This window comes from Vigna umbellata, chromosome 2 (assembly GCF_029865625.1).
Source record: "Vigna umbellata cultivar VRB3 chromosome 2, Vumbellata_1.0, whole genome shotgun sequence".
NCBI lineage: Eukaryota > Viridiplantae > Streptophyta > Magnoliopsida > Fabales > Fabaceae > Vigna > Vigna umbellata.
The window spans coordinates 44898622-44918790 of NC_142166.1; the positions used below are offsets into that span (position 1 = coordinate 44898622).

At 34.9% G+C, this 20169-nt stretch overlaps 2 protein-coding genes across 2 annotated transcripts; both read right to left on the reverse strand.

Moving 5' to 3' along the window:
• Positions 1–230: 230 nt before the first annotated feature.
• VTE1 (tocopherol cyclase, chloroplast / vitamin E deficient 1 (VTE1) / sucrose export defective 1 (SXD1)) lies at positions 231–7692 on the reverse strand. Its single transcript, XM_047294671.2, has 10 exons — positions 7381–7692; positions 7065–7309; positions 6890–6969; positions 6244–6320; positions 6002–6171; positions 5438–5535; positions 2056–2163; positions 1069–1185; positions 652–801; positions 231–565 (listed from the first exon to the last, which is right to left on the reverse strand). The coding sequence occupies exons 1-10, from the start codon at positions 7623–7625 to the stop codon at positions 389–391; spliced, it is 1467 nt and encodes a 488-aa protein (XP_047150627.2). The 5' UTR covers positions 7626–7692; the 3' UTR covers positions 231–388.
• Positions 7693–10233: 2541 nt separating this feature from the next.
• On the reverse strand, positions 10234–16787 carry LOC148204095 (uncharacterized). The gene is made up of 2 exons (XM_088106003.1): positions 16353–16787; positions 10234–10406 (listed from the first exon to the last, which is right to left on the reverse strand). Exons 1-2 carry the CDS (start codon positions 16747–16749, stop codon positions 10375–10377), a joined length of 429 nt encoding a protein of 142 aa, XP_087962129.1. The 5' UTR covers positions 16750–16787; the 3' UTR covers positions 10234–10374.
• Between the last annotated feature and the right edge of the window lie 3382 nt (positions 16788–20169).

Consider the following 20169-nt stretch of genomic DNA (forward strand, 5'->3'; position numbering starts at 1 on the left):
TCGAAATTTTAAACTTGAATGTATGTTACAAATTTTTAAAATAGAAGATCGAAATAAGTTCTTCATTTTGTTTTATTAGTATCGTTATAGATTAAGTAAATTAACGTTCACGATCGTGTTTAGTTCAGTTTTACGTTAAAAAGTCACTATTTAGGGGACATTAACATTTTTGGTGCATAGTTTGACATTAGAGTAAATAAATAATCAACGACATATAAAACTTCTGTTCATGAAATCAATGTAAACACCGTTGTTATATACTTCTTTTCTCAACAAGAATCCCTTTCTATATGGTGAAATTGTGAATCCTTTCATGCACTATTATAACAAAATCATAAAAATATAGCATGCATGCATTATGCTGCATGATTAAATTAAAACCGATTGACTACAGGCCAGGTGGTTTAAACAGAGGAACAAGATTAAAAATGCTATCTACGTCTATGGGTAATTGAAGGGCACGTCTAAGGGCTTCTGGTGTTGATGTCTTTCCCTTCCAAGTGTCAAACCATGGACCTCCTCCAACTTCTAGAGCTGCCATGTTACTTGAAACGTTTAAAATGATCTGCCATTTACCAAATATTCATGAGAATGTTCCACTAAATAACAAATCTTAAAAACAATTTATTTATGTGTGAAAAAAAGTGAGACCTTTCCCTTGCTGCCATCAGATCTTTGTTCCCACATCTGTAGTTTTAGAGTTCCAAAACATGTATCTTTACAAGCAGGGGCAAGGCCAGCTTCTGCTGTTGGAGCACGCAATGTTGTACCTGGATCCTCTGCTGTTGCTTCTAATTCAACCTGCCAAAATAACAATATGTTTGTGTCTGACATACTCTGTAGTACCAAAGCAATTCCCACTACTACCTATTCAGACGTATAATCATTAATATATTCAGCTGATTGAACTGATTACCCTCTTTTTACTCGCAATTATCATTTCATAGTTTATAGATCTCATTAAACGGGAATGAAATGCAAACTTCAATGACTTAATTAGTGTGGTCTGTGCGAACTATTGGCTAAACGACTGAAAAGGGTAAAAAGTACTTAGAAAGGTATAATTACCACATATTTGCCATTGTCCGCTGATATAAACCAATAACCCCAAGTAGCAATTTCCCAGTTAACAACACCGTTCCATGGCACAAATTCGTAAAATTTTCCATCGTAATGAATTCCAATCTGCAGCAGTTTGCAACCCAGAAAATAATATAAAATTAAGAAAATAAATCAAGAAAATAAAATAATAAAAACTAAAAAGAGTAACTGTTCGTTGCGAGCAAAAGAATAAGTAGAAAACAAAAATAAGTCCTAGATTATTGTAAGAACCGATCTCTTTAGTCCCTCCCTAACCTCCACAAAACTTTACTTATTTGACTTTTTTCAAGAACTCATTCACTTTGGTCCTTAAAATCAATGTAAATTGAGGTAGAAAAGGATTGAGGTTAATATTATTTTGGAAGTTTGAGACTAAATAAGGATTTAGAAAAGTCGGGACAAAAGCAACCAATGTCCACAATTTCAACAACCAATCTAGGGGTATACTAAAAAACCAAATCACAAAACAAGAACATGAAAGAAACTTTCACCAAAAGTTTAGATCCAAAAAAAGGAAAAAAAAATATTATCAAACATTAGACATGTCAGTTAGAAAAATTCCAAAAGAAATATTGACCTAATTAAACCACTTCAATTACATGACTATCACCAGTCTCCTCATCACTCAGGATTGCAGACGGTGGACAAAAGTTTCCTTCAAGTATTGGGAATGCAATTAATACCAAACTGAGGAAATTTAAAAAAAAAAAAAAAAAAAAAACTTGTTTTCATCCTCACACAAGGTTTTGTCAAATCATAGAGAATATTTAACTACCAAAGAATGTGATTTTGACAAAAGGACATTACCAGTTTAGCTATACATTCTCAATCTTCGTCAGTCCCACTACCCCTCGCCCCACCATTTATTTCGGAGCTAAACTTAATATTACATGAAGTCAGTGAAATATAATTAATAAATATGTCAAACTGAGAGCGAAATGCTGTATAAGTTACCAATGCAGCATTTTCATAGGTCTCAGTTATTCCAGGAAGTTGCCTCAATCCACCAGCTGCCGTAAGTGCAATTTCTCCACTACCACCTTCAAAAACATTACATTGAGCCTGCACGAGACATCAACAATTTGATATGCAAACACTAATCCAAATATTGATAAGAATAAGTAATTATTAATATAAAGTAGAAGATGTTAACCAGCCGTAAAAATTCCAAAACACTTAGTTACTGATGAAAATTAATTCCAAGTGGGTCAGTTAGAAGGATCCATTGGTGGATTTGAAGCAATTGTTAAGAAGTATATATAATAGGAAATAGAAATATTTTAAGATACAGAAACTCTTTCATGTTTATTTTTTCCATTAGCCTTTTCTGCCAAGATATATACTAATACTTCGTATAGCTAGGTTCAATGCATTTTACAAAGTACTGGTATCTTAATTGTTCTCTTGTAATACTCGAGTTGTTTTTCCATCTGGAAAAAACATCAAGTTATTCTGAAAAAAATATTTTCCAATTTTCTCACAGATAGAAAACAACTTACACTGTAATAGTTCTGCAATTCAAACTGCATGGTGGTAGTTACTCATAGAAAATAGCTGATGACCGTTATGTATAGGATTAAACTAATAGTAGGGTGCAGAATTAGTTAAATGTGTTGTTATTTGAAGTTTGTTGATGAATTACTCCCTGTAGGACACTTTTGTGGACAGGAATTGTATTGCTGTATTGATAGAACCTTACTTTGAGGGAAGGAGTCTCGAGAAAAAGAGAACGAAAAGATAATAAAATAGAGAGAAAACTAAGACTTCATTCATTGCTGCCTTTTCAGTATCATTGCAGTACATATATACAGCAAATATTGCTTGCAACTAACTATTAACTATGCATAACAAGAACCTACAACTTTGGCATTCTGTTATATTTCCACAAAAAACTATAACAATATCTTACTAAGTGTAATTCCTTTACTATAGAGTGATTTGTATCTTTTATTACTTAAACTAGGTTCATAACTGTTGCATATCCGAGTATGAAACCTAACCAAATAACCTCACACACTCACAACAATCACAGAACAATGAACGAATGATAATGCACGAATGAATCTCTTTTATTGATAGTGATATCTGAATAAACAAAAGTAAACAAGGGTAATTGGGAGCATAACCTCCGTCAATTACTTGGGAGCATAACCTCTCTCACAGGAGCATAGCCACCTGTCAACAAACTTAATAATCAAAAGCATGCCCTAAACAATAGCATCTAGCTTTATTTATATTAAATATTTCCCTAAAATATAATTCTATTTACTATAATTAACTTCTACTAAATATTTCCCTAGGATATAGCTCTATTTACTATAATTAACTTATACTGAATATTTCCCTAGGATGTAGCTCTATTTACTATAATTAACTTATACTGAATATTTCCCTAGGATGTAGCTCTATTTACTATAATTATTTCCCGCTCATCCTAACTATTGTCCCAGTTAGGATAGTCACTCTTCAACCGATCGGCTCCAGCTCTTCACCGCCTTCCGTTCGGCTTTGCTTCCCCTGCCTCCAACCGTTCGGCTCCAATTCTTCATCACCTTCCACCGTTCGACTTGCTTCCTCCTGCCTCCTATCGTTCAGCCCGCTTCCCTATGCCTCCTACCGTTTTGCTCCCCTGCCTTCTATCCTATCACCCAGTATCCTATCAATACACATATTGTTTGGTTTTAATGTTTACAACTATATTTCATTAGTTTATCAATTAATGTTCCATCAGTTTTTGTTCTCACCCAAAAGAGGAAGCCAGAATTTAAATTTGTCATATTACCATAACAGAACAAAGGGATTTTTTGGCAGAGGATCTTAAGGGATGTAGGGGTAGCATTAAGGGTTGAATTGTGGCTAGTATAGAAGAAAAGATGGCACAAATGGAAACTACTATGACGGATAACTTTTAAGTGAAATGAGGAAGGTGTTTGGAGAGCATGCTGAGGAAGAGCATGGAAGTTCGAATCATGGAGAAAGACTACAGAGAAAAAGGGTCTACTTAATTCAGATTGTCGTAAAGCATGAGTGACTATTGTATGGAAGTTAAGAAAGTGAAACTGCCACCTTAAATGGGAAAGACGTTGTAGGATGGATCAATGGGGGCAAAACCATACCTAGAAACATAGTTGTCAGACTCAAGATTTACAGAAACTTAATAGTTGATTTAAACTCGAGAGTTACCGTGAACTCATAAGAGTTTATCAAATATAAACACAATAATCAAAATCTATTAATGACATATATCATAACATAACACTCTTAATACAACAATAATTCAATTTTTTGATACCATAATAAAGAAAAGTAGCAAACCACAATTCACAATAATAAAGTATGATAGTACATTAGTGCTACATAAAATTAAACTACATAGATGATTAAACCATATACAAATTCATAAAAACAGAATTTTCGGGAAAAATTAAGGAGCTGCAATATTTAAATTAAGAACACATGGAGAGAGAAACCAAAGGCATTTTTTTCTTTACACCAACGCAAGGTGAATCAGTTCATGTTAGTAACTTTGGGAGATGACAATGCCCTTTTGCGAAGATGTAAATGCTATTGAAAAATGGATGAGGAGAATAAGGAAAAAGCCATTTTTCTACTTTCAGAAAGCAGTAAGTAATGATGGAAACCAAGATCCAAATAGATTGATTATGAAGGACTTATTGATGAATTGAAGGCAATCAATATTAGGAGTGCATGTGATAGAAAAAAACTTATCCTATATAAGTAATCAATTATGACTTCTGTATTAGAAAGTCCATGGTGACAGTGATTCATAAAAAATAACTGAACAATTTTGAATTAGGATTTATATCTCATAACAAGGTGTGTCCTTAGGCTAGTGTGTCATGATTTGCAGTTTGTGGATAGAGAATACTCTTTGTAGGAAACTTCCATCTCTAGGACAACAATTGTGTTGATGTATCGTGTGCGTTGTCTATACTAAGAATTATACTCTATCAATCTATCAATTGGTGTTCTATCATATATCACGAATCACTATAAAGCTAATCCTTTCAGAATATTATATTTTGCCTTTATCAAGTTATACTTGATCATCCAGAAGTAACATAAGGACTCCAACTCCTAAAAGTCTTCAAGCCCTAAATGTAAGGACTACCCTTTTTGCATCTAGTGATTATTAAGTAAATAGACAAATTATTTTAAAAGCTAAAAATATAAATAAAATGAAGAAACAACTCCCTATCCATAATTTTCAAAAGACAAAAAGTTTGTGATTGCATACATAAAACCAGCTATAGCTGATGAATTGATGTGATCACGAGTACTAAAGATACACTTTCGTGAAGAAAAGAAAAATTACCCAAAACCATTTTCTCGGGAATCCTCCACCCCAGTTCTTCTCTGAATAAGACGGGGCATTTTCAAACTCAATCCTCTCGCCATCCCACTCAATCCAACCTGAGATTCAATTTTTATGAGAAAAATGAATGAGGACAAACTATGTCATCGCAAACAGGGGTGTGATTAACTTTAAAGAACACATGCACTTCACATAATGATTATCAGACATAATCCTAAAAGCCGATCTTTATACAAACATTACAATTCTATCTTCAAAATTCTAAAGGAGAATAAGACCACTCACTCTACTTGTCTCACATTATGGCTCTATCAACAATAATATGCTTTCAGCCTCACAATGTTTTTGATTTAATCCTTACTAGCTTTATCTCTATTATTATCTTTAAGGAACTAAATATCAATCTCTTTGGCTAATTACATTAGTAGTTACTGTCACGATATATTCATATCAATAATTCAATCAAAATTATCATATTTCATTCAGACGTAAGAAGCAGGACACTAGATCATAATAAATAAAATAAAACATCAAATAGCCAACAGCTGATAAAGTGGCAAACACCTGTTGACAGTCCACCAGCCATGCATACTTGCCAATGTGGTTCAAAAACAGGGAAAGCTGCAAGCCACCCAGCGGTAGACTTTTGTGTAGACCCAACATCACCCCAACCATATACAGGGCGTGTACTATACTCCCAACGAGCCGTTTTTACTGTTTCCACATAATCTGACCTATAATTAAAATCCATGTCAAGTACAAAAGAATCAGAGAATGCAATATTTAAAAAGAAATCTAACCCCCACCTTCCATCATCTTGAATAAAACCTTGATTCCAAAGGGGAGTGACTTGAAAACCTTCCAACACTCTATCATTAAATTCCTAAGCAGAATGACCAACACATAGCATAATCAGCAGAGATAGAGAAGATCAATCTGGAAGCCAACTATGACATACTTACAGATATAAACCATGTGCTTGGGCGTTTAAAATTGTTGGAAAATTAAGAAAGAAAACTCCCTATTGCAATTTGCAAGACAGTCAAGAACTACCAAAAAGAAAAACCAAGGTCCAAAATTGTAACAGAACAGGTCCCACTGAAAAACCATCACTTTAGATTTTGAGTTTGGCCTAGTTTAACCTCAAAATTGGGTCGGTAAGTGTTGTCATTCACTTATATACACTATTATGATTATATATCACTAGTCAATATAAGATCTTTAACATATCTTCACCAACGACTGGACGACTCTAACACAAAAAGTTTGCGTAATTATATATCTGAGATGATAAGATAACAAGTGACCCAACAGTCCTAACAGCTACTACTATAATTGACTCTAATTTTATCTTATTTGAGTTTAGATGAAACTTTAACAAGGAATACTCATGTGCCTGGTAAAATGTGCTACTTTTATGTTAACCATGAGAGTGAAAGATGGAATATAAACCTGAGGAGGAAGCTCCTTGTTCGGAGGTCTAGAGTTTTGGTTGGGCACGAAAGTGTTCCCCAACATCAGTTCATGCCTGTCTAAGCATTTCCAAAATTCAAATCCAAAGAATAAGACATTGATTAACAATAAGAGGAGAAAAAAAGAAGGAAAAAGTGCAGAAACCAATCCTTACTTCCCCAGAAGAATTGCGATTCGGGAGAGTACTGACAAATATACTTGTCATCGGCACCGAGAATTTGGGCTCCGACACCGGTGAACCTGGGCCCATATTGCAACTGTTCGAGTGTCGTCAACGGCTTGCGAAACGAGGGACTCTCGACGGAATACATGAAGCAAAAGCTCTGCCTCCGCTCCGGAATGGACACTTTGAAGTACCATCCCTCGAAGAATTTGCGGGCAGTCCCATCGAAATGGTACCTAATTGTTGAAGAGTTAAAAGAATGGAGACATTGAAAGTGTTAATTGAAGGAGAGAAAGCGAAATAGTACCCGCTGTGAGGGGTTCGAAGGTCTCGGTTGGGAGGAGTGGGGGAGTAGGTAGGTTTGACTGTAAGAGAAGGCGGAGTTTGTGGGGTGTTTTGGAGGGGAACGGTGTCGGAGACGGAAGCGTGAGCTAGGAGGCGCGTGGTTGGTGGTGTGGAGGGAAAGCGGAGACTGAGAGAAGAAAGAGGGAGAGGAGGAAGAAGGGGGAAAGTGGGAGAGAAAAGAGGAGGGTGACAGAACTTGGTTTCCATCGTGTAGAGTGCATGCGGAAACTCAAGGGAAACTGGTCTCACTTTATGTCTGGGAGTGAGTCTATGCGTAACGTAACTGCTTTGGCTAACTCATAGGTGGCGCTCAATACACCATGGATCGTATGCTCTCAACACATCATCCATGTTTTGCTCTCAACTAACACATGTCTTGTGCAGATTTCGAAGTTTTAGTTGGATTAGAGATAAAAATATTTTTTCAAGGTGAATGTAAATTTTATTTTAATAGTTAATTTTATGAAATTAAGTTAAAATTAAAAAATATTATTAAATAGTGTATTTCATTAATGTAGAAGTACTCAAGTAGAAAATTGATTAATAGATACTACCCTTAATGGAAGATTGTTGTTAGGAGTGACTAATTCTGATAATTTGTTGGAGATTTTTTTTTATATAACATAGTTTTAATTTTAACTTACAAGATAGTATACTGTAATTAATATTTAACATGGATAGCACGTTTTTTAAAAATTCAAAATTCGAGAAACTGAATTTTAATTTCTTATTTCAAAACTTTTCAAAAAAAATATATTAAAATTTGATTTGGTGGGAAATCAAGTTCTGATTTTGTTTTTTAATAAATTGTATCAAAATTGTAAAGACCTGCAAAATAGAGTGTTATAAAGCAGAGTGTATTAGAATAATGAGATAGATTATTTTACTTTAAAATAATCTTATAATATAAATAGAATTCTTATAAATATTTCTCATTATTCTAAGAACATTTCATCTCTCTGGAACTCTATTGTTCTCTGAATTCTCTCTATGATTTCTTCTTGTTGAGTTATCTGTTCAACGATCAGAAAGTATCTGAGCGATCCTGACGTTGAGGGCTTGAGTTTGGACCGATCAATTTCTCGTTCTTCAGCTAGTAAGTTGTCTCCCTTTTTCTGTCCGTTCTTCTCTGTGTTGTGAACATGCAATGATTCTGGTTGCATGTGATTAGTAGTTATTTCTTCCTTTTCTAGCTCAATATAGGTTCTAAGTGTGGTTCTCTATCACCAATTGGTGAGTTGTAGGTTTCTGTTGAGTTTCCTTGTTGTGCAAGGTACGACTGGAACGTTTTTGTGTGTGTGGTTGTTATCCCTGAGGTAAGGGAAGCTAGGTTATGATTTAATTATCAGTTGTGGTTGTATGTAATGAATTATGTGATTAAGTGTTGGACAATTAACATTTCAGCTTGTGAATGTGTATTCTTAACTGTTAAAATGGTAGAAACTGTGAATTGTGATTGATGAGCTGATTTGGATTAGTCTATATGTTGTAATGTGAGCAAATTGGTGATTGATATTGGCTGTGATGTGTTGTAGTGTTGAGGAAATAAAGTGTAAAGTGTTTTGGGCTTGTTTAGTGTATTTTTAGAGGAAATGAGGTAGTGAAATTGAGGATTAGTGGTCAAGGGCTGTTGGTGACTGCTGGGATAGTGTAGATAGGTTATATGTGACTGGTTTGAGTCATCAAAATGGTCAAAAATAGGTTCCAAGTGGTAGAATTGGGTTTGGGCCTATAAGTTGGTGAATTGGAGGTTTTAGAGTAGAGATTGGTGCATAAACACTTTAGATTGGTGTTAGAAATGTTTAGAATCCTTTAGGCAAGTTTAATCTAGTATATACATTGAATTAGAAGTGTTAGAAGTTGGTCAAGTTGAGTAGAATTGCTAAAGAGTGGTTGACTTGTGTAATTCTGCAGAATTTCGTTCTGCAGATTATGCAGACTCGCTGTGCGAGTGGATTCGCATAGCGAGTTACCTTGGCGAGGTGCTCTCTGCCAATGTACCCGCATAGCGAATGGGTGCGATGTGCGAGTGAATTGAGAGGGTTGCTCTCTGTTTGTCAATCCGCAAAGCGAATTGGATCGCTATGCGACTAGTTGGGGTCTGGAACTATTATTCAGTTTATTCGATTAGCGAGTGGGTCTCGCTCTGCGAGTGTTTGGGGTGTCAAGTCTCTGGATGAGATTCTTGCGTAGCGAGATTGGGTCGCTATGCGAGGGGTTGGGGTTTGATGCTTTTCATATTTTATTCGTATAGTCAGTTTAGTCGCTATGCGAGAGATCCAGAGTAGTTGGTCTTTGTCTAAGGTTTTCACAAGGCGAGTTAGGTCGTTGTGCGAGAAGTTTATAGTCTCGCTATGCGAATGTGTGCGCTATGCGAGAGGCACGTTCTAGTTCAAGTCTTTTTTACTCTTATGTTGTTTGATATGAATCAATGAGTGTTGTATGAAGCAAGTTGAAGTTGTATCATGTAATATATGTGGTGATTGTGGTATGTTGAAATCAAAAGTGTAAAGTTCAAGTATGGTATGGACGTAATTCCATGATCCTCAAGGAGAGGAGACATGGTGGTGCCCTATGTTGTGATTCCAAGTGGAATCTCTAGTTGAGATTCAAGTAAGTTTAGAATGGATGCAGGAGCTTAGTTTTGGGGTTATCCTGAAACTCCAATGGTCTTTCATTCTCAAGTAGAGAGGATTGATCCATGTCGTGTGTAACACCCGAATATTTTAAAGGGTATTACTGATAGTAGAGACTAAATTAATTTGATATCTCATAGAAACAATCAAACTTTATTTCAATTACTCCAAAGTACAATACCAAACTTACAAACTTTAAACAATATAGTCTTCACCATTGAAATTTCAACTTATAAATTTTACACAACATAATCTTCCCAATACAAATTTATTCTTTTTACAAAAATCCCTGAAAGTTTTTCCCCGCATCTCTCTCATCTCTAAGCTTTTTCAACCGCATCTGCAACATTATCTAATCACATATAACATGAGTTATATGATCATAGTACAAACAAATAAGGGTAAGCCAACCATATCATAAAATCATTAAACTTGTAACAAAAATATTAAAATCAGGTATTTCTGCAATTGATAAAATATCATTATTCCGATGTCATTAATTCATCATTATCAAAATCATCTTTCTCATTTCCATAAATCTTACAAGTGTACCATGCTTACTTATGAAGCCTTATGGTCAGACCGCTCTCTGCCTGCTTCCTTAAGCCTCACTTACATACTATGTCTTACTTTCTGAAGCCTTATGGTCAGACCCCTCTCTGCCTGCTTCCATAAATCTCAGGTGTTACTTTGCTCATACCAAACTCTCATGGTATAACTCGAACATACTACTCCCGGTAGTAAACATCATTTCATAAGTAATGATTTCTCATATCCACTCCAACATTTCATAAAAACCAACAATTCATACCCTCTTATCCACCTAACTCAATCATGTTCATTCTTTAATCATGAATTCATAATAACCCGTTTTGGTATCGATAAATTAAACACATTGACAGATATCATGCTTCATATTATAAACTCATTTTGCCCATAACGAGTATAACTCAACATATTTTCACCAAACAAAGATCATGGATCAACCAAAATACATCAACATATCTTAGGAACTACATATTAAAGTCTGGGCTCAATGTAATGATAAATAAAATATATATGAAATTTTTACCATGATAATATTATGCATCTACAATCAACTTGTTTTATTTTATTTTCATCCTAGTAGAGATTTTTCTTTACCCCAATTGGTCACCGGAGAGGACCCAGATGTCTGAACGCATCAAACTCACCTTCGACGCCAGCACATATGACTAGTCACAACTGACTGGACCAGGCCAGGGCTGCTCTATGATCAGGGATGTGCCAACTCAGGTTTTTAAGGTTCCTCTATCCTACCAACAAAGGGAGGCCTTCAATAATTAACAATTTATTTATTTAATTTATCTACCTTGTTTTCTTATGCTCTAAATCTTAAAATGCCTAATTTTACTTCCTCTCACAACAACCTCAAACACTGTATATATATTTAATACCCATATACAAGCTATTATAGAACCCTTATTCCAAACCTTCCAACAAGATTAATTTCAGCCAACAAACTCATTCAATAAAATCATCACAATAAACATCCATAATAGAATTCATACAAGATAATTATAAACAATTAACAATAATAAAACATTACTATAAATGGTCATAGAAGAATACAATATTTGACAATCATAAAAATAATCTTAATATAAAAATTCATGGGGAAACAAGAAGTTGAATCTGGCAGAGCCGGTTAGACAACTTCTAATCCATCCATCAATACAATATAATTAAATAACAAGAACAATACATGTCTGGGGAAATAAGAAGTTGAATCTGGCAGAGCCGGTTAGACAACTTCTAATCCTTCCAAAAATGCAATAAAATAAATAAGTAAAGAAATAAATAGTTTGGGGAAACAAGAAGTTGAATCTGGCAGAGCCGGTTAGACAACTTCTAATCCTTCCAAAAATGTAATAAAATAAATACGGAAGAAAATAAAAAAAAGTTTGGGGAATCAAGAAATTGAATCTGGCAGAGCCGGTTAGACAATTTCTAATCCTTCCAAAATACAATAAAAATAAATAAGGAAAACAATAAAATGTTTGGGGAAACAAGAAATTGAATCTGGCAGAGCCGGTTAGACAATTTCTAATCCTTCCAAAATAAAAATATAAACCACTAATAACATACAATTGACATAACATAATCAATATCACATTTTACAATTATCACACTTGGATATTAACACACACAAAAAACATATTCTCATTTAAAATTCGAAACAAAATACTCCATATTTAAGATTTAAAATCAGACAAAAGAAAAATATAGCATATTCAAGACTCAAGATAATACAAAAAGAAATACTCAAAGTTAGCTTCCCTTACCTCTATTCCAGACTTAGTTTCCTCTTCTCAAACCGTTCTCCGGAAACTTCCAGAATTTCCCCTCTTTAACTAGAATTTCCTCTAACTCTCTTCTCTCACAATTTCTCTAGAATTTTGGTGTAAATCTTCAGCCTCCCCCCCTTGGCTATTTATAGCCAAAAATTTTACTATTCATTTTTACTATTCATTTTTACTATTCACTTTTACTATTCATTTTTACTATTCAAAAATTATTTTTTATTCACCATTCTTATCTCTGAATGATTAATTCTACGTGGAGTGTTCTCTTCCATAATTTATTTTAATATTTTTTTTTTAACTATTCACTATTCACTATTCACATTTCTAAAAAAATCCTAAATAAGTTATCAAAAATTTGAAGCTCTCCCTCCAAAATTACTATAACTTTATATCCAAAAATTTACATTTTTCTATCCATTAAAATTATTATTACTAATAAAATGTTAAAATTTACTATTATAAATATTTTTTTTTTTTCATGGATCTTACATTTTAACATACAAATATTTTCAAGGATCTTACAATCTCCCCAACAACAATTATTTTCGCCCTCGAAAATTATTTATTTAAACAAAGACTATTTAACAAAAAAAAAAATTACTTACAAAAGAGATATGGATATTCCTTTATCATAAATTCTTCCAATTCCCAAGTCATTTCCTGTGTGTCTTCATTCCAAAGTACCTTTACCGTGCGAATATCCTTCCCTCTTAACTTTTTCATTTGAACATCTAGTATACGCACTGGGCCAACTTCCATTGTTAAATTTGGCTTGACCTGAATTTCATCAACTTCTAACACATGCTTTGGATCTGGAATATACTTCCGCAGTTGGGATACATGAAAAACGTTATGCAAATATGTCAATCGAGGTGGTAGTGCTATCTCATAAGCCACTGGCCCAATCTTTTTGAGAATTTGATACGGTCCGAGAAATTTTGGTGTCAGTTTCCTCATCTTGATAGCTCTCCCGACTCCTGTAGTTGGCGTTACTCGTAAGAATACATGATCTCCTTCTTCAAATTCTAACGGTCTTCTTCTTTTGTCGGCATATGACTTTTGTCTACTTTGAGTTGCTTTCATCCGATCTTGGACTAATTTTATTTTTTCTGTGGTTTGTTGTAATAGCTCGGGTCCCACTGTCAGTGCTTCCCCATCTTGAAACCAACACAACGGTGTTCTACATCTTCTTCCATATAAAGCTTCATATGGTGGCATACCAATACTGGAATGATAACTGTTGTTGTAAGTAAATTCTACTAATGGTAGTATCTCATTCCAACTTCCAAGATGATCTAATACACAAGTTCTCAGCAAATCCTCCAAAGATTGAATAGTCCTTTATGTTTGACCATCAGTCTGAGGGTGATAAGCCGAACTCATCTTCAACTGTGTTCCCAGAGCCTTCTGTAGCGTCTGCCAAAACCTTGAAGTAAACCTTGGATCTCTGTCTGACACAATGCTTGTAAGTATGCCATGCAACCTCACTACTTCCCCGATGTATAACTCCGTCAGCTTTTCTAGTGACATATGTTGATTAATAGGCAAAAAGTGAGCGCTCTTGGTTAGTCTATCAACGATAACCCAGATAGAATCGTGACCTTTTGATGATTTTGGTAAATGTGTTACAAAGTCCATCGAGATACTGTCCCACTTCCATTGAGGAATGTCTAACTGTCGTAACATCCCTCCCGGTTTTTGATGCTCCACTTTTGCTTTTTGACACACCAAGCAGGCTGCTACAAACTCGGCCACATCCCTCTTCATTCCATTCCACCAAAATGACTCTTTCAGGTCCTTATACATCTTAGTCATACCTGGATGTATGCTAAGACGACTTTTATGGCCTTCGTCTAAAATTAAATGTTTTAATTCACTCTTTGCAGGGATACACACTCTGTTTTTAAATCGAAGTATGCCATCTTTACTTAGAACGAACTCCTTAGCTTGATCGGTGTCCAACAACCTGATCTTTTGCTGCAACTCTTGATCCATCGACTGCTCAACCTTCACTTGTTCTAAGAAGTCACTAGTGATTACTAAATGACTACACCATATGTGATCTGGGTTTAACTGCAACCCCAAGTTCATATCACGTAACTTTTCTAACAGTTCTAATTCCTTCACCATCATCGTTGTTATCTGAGCTTGTCTCCTACTCAATGCATCTGCCACCACATTGGCTTTTCCTGGGTGATATAAAAGCTCGAAGTCATAGTCCTTCATATATTCCATCCATCTTCTTTGTCGCATGTTCAATTCCTTTTGATCGAACAAATACTTTAGACTCTTATGGTCACTAAAAACTTGGAAACTTGCCCCATAGAGGTAGTGTCTTCATGTCTTTAATGCAAATACTACTGCTGCAAGTTCGATGTCATGCGTTGGGTAGTTTTTCTCATGCGCTTTTAACTGCCTAGATGCATAAGCTACAGGTCTCCTTCCTTGCATTAGAACGCACCCCAATCCTTGATATGACGCATCGCAGTACACCTCAAAAGATTTGCTAGAGTCTGGAATGATTAATACTGGTGCTGATGTTAGTCGTTGCTTCATATTTTCAAAACTGGCTTCGCACTTGTCAGTCCACAGAAATGGTTGATCTTTACGAGTTAACTGAGTTAGAGGACCTACAATCTTGGAAAACCCTTCGACAAAACGTCGGTAATAACCGGCTAATCCTACAAAACTTCGTACTTCAGTTACAGTTTTCGGCCGCTCCCACTTTAGCACAGCTTCCACTTTTGCTGGATCCACTGAGATTCCTTGAGCAGAAATCACATGACCCAAAAATTGTACTTTCTCTATCCAGAACTCACACTTTGATAGTTTCCCATACAGTTGATGTTTTCTTAAAATTTCCAACGCCACCCTCAAGTGTTCTGCATGCTTTTCCTTATTCTCTGAATAGATAAGAATATCGTCGATAAATACTACCACGAACTTATCTAAACATGACCGAAATATTCTGTTCATGTAGTCCATAAAAATCGCTGGGGCATTCGTCACACCAAACGGCATTACCACGTACTCAAAGTGTCCATAGCGAGATCTGAAAGCCGTCTTTTGTACATCTTCCGTCTTGACAAGAATCTGATGGTAACCAGATCTGAGATCAATTTTTGAAAACACCTCTGCTCCTCTCAACTGATCTAATAGATCATCGATTCTTGGCAAAGGATATTTGTTCTTTATTGTAACCTTGTTCAACTGTCGATAATCCACGCACAACCTTGAACTTCCATCCTTCTTCTTCACCAGCAATACAGGAGCTCCCCATGGAGACACACTTGGACGGATAAACTTCTTCTCCAACAGATCTTCGATTTGCTTTTTCAACTCTGCTAGTTCGGCAGGAGCCATTCTGTATGGAGCCATAGAAACCGGGCCAGCTCCGGGCACTAGATCTATTGTGAAATCGATCTCTCGACTAGGTGGTAAACCTGGCACTTCTTCTGGAAAAACATCAACATATTCTTCTACCACAGGTATTCCGATGATTTGTTCTTCAGTATTCTCTCTTTTCTCCTGAGCTAACACCACATAGCAGGTAGCTCCATCTTTGATATCCTTCGCAGCGACTCGAGTTGAGCTTAGTTCTAAATTGTTCAAATTTAGAAACTCTATCTTTTGTTTCCCACAATCAATAAGAACGTGATTGGCAGTCAACCAATCCATTCCTAAAATAATGTCTAGATTTTGAAGGGGTAAGCAGATCAAGTTCACTTTGAACTTGCGTCCTGCAATTTGGATCGGGCATCCGACACAGACTGAACTGGTCGTAACTGGTCCCGATGCTGGTGTAGAAACTACTAATTCACACCCTAGATCAAGCATCGGTAATCCGAGTCTTTCTAAACATGCTAGAGATATAAAGGAGTGTGTGGCTCCAGAGTCAAACAAAACATATACGCATTCTCCTAACAGCATACAGGTGTGTAAGATTAATGTACCTGGCTTAGTAGCCTCTTCTGCAGACATTGCGAATACTCTTCCTGTTGCCCGGGGCTTTACTTCAGCAGAATCTTGTTGTTGTGGTTCTCCCACCTTCTTTTTCTTTGGACAGACATTAGCAAAGTGTCCTGGATCATTGCAGATGAAACATCTCTTCCCTTCAACTCTTTCCCCAGTAAGTTTAGGGCAGTCACGTCTGAAATGTGCCCCTCCACACTCAAAACACTTCACTGTTCCTCGATATGATAATTGTGGTTTTTCATAAGGTTTCTTGTTGAATTTCATTGAAGATTCTCCCTTTGCAAGTCTGGAAACTCTACTTGGATCAAACTCCAACAATTCTATCATTCTGGCTTTCTCTACCAATGCTGGAAACTCTTGTATTTCCAATGGCATAAGTACCTTCTTCAGTTCATGCCTTAGTCCTCCCTCGAATTTTCGACATCTCCATTCTTCTGTGATATTCTGAGTATAAAACCTCGAGAGATAATTAAATTTTACTACGTACTCTTGTACTGATAACCTTCTTTGTTGTAAGGTCAGGAACTCCGCCTCCCTTGCAAATTTTGCACTGTTTGGAAAATATTTTTCCAAGAACCTTATCTTAAAGTTCTCCCAATTCACAGTCTCACCACGAACCGTCATCAACTGTTGCATACTTTCCCACCAATATTCAGCCTCACCCACCAAAAGAAATGATGCATAAGTTAATTTTTGTTCTTCTGAGCAAGTTATTACCCGAAAAATCTTCTCGTTCTGCCTTAGCCAAGAGTCAGCCTCATCAGGAGTAGCCTCCCCATTAAATTTAGTTGGATCATGCCTTAAGAAGTCATTCAAGCTAGAATGATTTTGAGGTACTTGATCAACTTGTTGTTGCTGCATCTTTGTCGAGTTTAAATGATTTCTTCAAAAAGATAACAATACAATTTAGCATATGATATCAATTTCCTCCAAATAGTCATTTTCATCATAACCATTAATAGTTTTACTAAGAATAATAATTTCACTCCCCATAGTCCCAAAATACTTTCGAAAACCATTGCTCTGATACCATAATGTAACACCCGAATATTTTAAAGGGTATTACTGATAGTAGAGACTAAATTAATTTGATATCTCATAGAAACAATCAAACTTTATTTCAATTACTCCAAAGTACAATACCAAACTTACAAACTTTAAACAATATAGTCTTCACCATTGAAATTTCAACTTATAAATTTTACACAACATAATCTTCCCAATACAAATTTATTCTTTTTACAAAAATCCCTGAAAGTTTTTCCCCGCATCTCTCTCATCTCTAAGCTTTTTCAACCGCATCTGCAACATTATCTAATCACATATAACATGAGTTATATGATCATAGTACAAACAAATAAGGGTAAGCCAACCATATCATAAAATCATTAAACTTGTAACAAAAATATTAAAATCAGGTATTTCTGCAATTGATAAAATATCATTATTCCGATGTCATTAATTCATCATTATCAAAATCATCTTTCTCATTTCCATAAATCTTACAAGTGTACCATGCTTACTTATGAAGCCTTATGGTCAGACCGCTCTCTGCCTGCTTCCTTAAGCCTCACTTACATACTATGTCTTACTTTCTGAAGCCTTATGGTCAGACCCCTCTCTGCCTGCTTCCATAAATCTCAGGTGTTACTTTGCTCACACCAAACTCTCATGGTATAACTCGAACATACTACTCCCGGTAGTAAACATCATTTCATAAGTAATGATTTCTCATATCCACTCCAACATTTCATAAAAACCAACAATTCATACCCTCTTATCCACCTAACTCAATCATGTTCATTCTTTAATCATGAATTCATAATAACCCGTTTTGGTATCGATAAATTAAACACATTGACAGATATCATGCTTCATATTATAAACTCATTTTGCCCATAACGAGTATAACTCAACATATTTTCACCAAACAAAGATCATGGATCAACCAAAATACATCAACATATCTTAGGAACTACATATTAAAGTCTGGGCTCAATGTAATGATAAATAAAATATATATGAAATTTTTACCATGATAATATTATGCATCTACAATCAACTTGTTTTATTTTATTTTCATCCTAGTAGAGATTTTTCTTTACCCCAATTGGTCACCGGAGAGGACCCAGATGTCTGAACGCATCAAACTCACCTTCGACGCCAGCACATATGACTAGTCACAACTGACTGGACCAGGCCAGGGCTGCTCTATGATCAGGGATGTGCCAACTCAGGTTTTTAAGGTTCCTCTATCCTACCAACAAAGGGAGGCCTTCAATAATTAACAATTTATTTATTTAATTTATCTACCTTGTTTTCTTATGCTCTAAATCTTAAATGCCTAATTTTACTTCCTCTCACAACAACCTCAAACACTGTATATATATTTAATACCCATATACAAGCTATTATAGAACCCTTATTCCAAACCTTCCAACAAGATTAATTTCAGCCAACAAACTCATTCAATAAAATCATCACAATAAACATCCATAATAGAATTCATACAAGATAATTATAAACAATTAACAATAATAAAACATTACTATAAATGGTCATAGAAGAATACAATATTTGACAATCATAAAATAATCTTAATATAAAAATTCATGGGGAAACAAGAAGTTGAATCTGGCAGAGCCGGTTAGACAACTTCTAATCCATCCATCAATACAATATAATTAAATAACAAGAACAATACATGTCTGGGGAAATAAGAAGTTGAATCTGGCAGAGCCGGTTAGACAACTTCTAATCCTTCCAAAAATGCAATAAAATAAATAAGTAAAGAAATAAATAGTTTGGGGAAACAAGAAGTTGAATCTGGCAGAGCCGGTTAGACAACTTCTAATCCTTCCAAAAATGTAATAAAATAAATACGGAAAAAAATAAAAAAAAGTTTGGGGAATCAAGAAATTGAATCTGGCAGAGCCGGTTAGACAATTTCTAATCCTTCCAAAATACAATAAAAATAAATAAGGAAAACAATAAAATGTTTGGGGAAACAAGAAATTGAATCTGGCAGAGCCGGTTAGACAATTTCTAATCCTTCCAAAATAAAAATATAAACCACTAATAACATACAATTGACATAACATAATCAATATCACATTTTACAATTATCACACTTGGATATTAACACACAAAAAAACATATTCTCATTTAAAATTCGAAACAAAATACTCCATATTTAAGATTTAAAATCAGACAAAAGAAAAATATAGCATATTCAAGACTCAAGATAATACAAAAAGAAATACTCAAAGTTAGCTTCCCTTACCTCTATTCCAGACTTAGTTTCCTCTTCTCAAACCGTTCTCCGGAAACTTCCAGAATTTCCCCTCTTTAACTAGAATTTCCTCTAACTCTCTTCTCTCACAATTTCTCTAGAATTTTGGTGTAAATCTTCAGCCTCCCCCCCTTGGCTATTTATAGCCAAAAATTTTACTATTCATTTTTACTATTCATTTTTACTATTCACTTTTACTATTCATTTTTACTATTCAAAAATTATTTTTTATTCACCATTCTTATCTCTGAATGATTAATTCTACGTGGAGTGTTCTCTTCCATAATTTATTTTAATATTTTTTTTTTAACTATTCACTATTCACTATTCACATTTCTAAAAAAATCCTAAATAAGTTATCAAAAATTTGAAGCTCTCCCTCCAAAATTACTATAACTTTATATCCAAAAATTTACATTTTTCTATCCATTAAAATTATTATTACTAATAAAATGTTAAAATTTACTATTATAAATATATTTTTTTTTTTTCATGGATCTTAC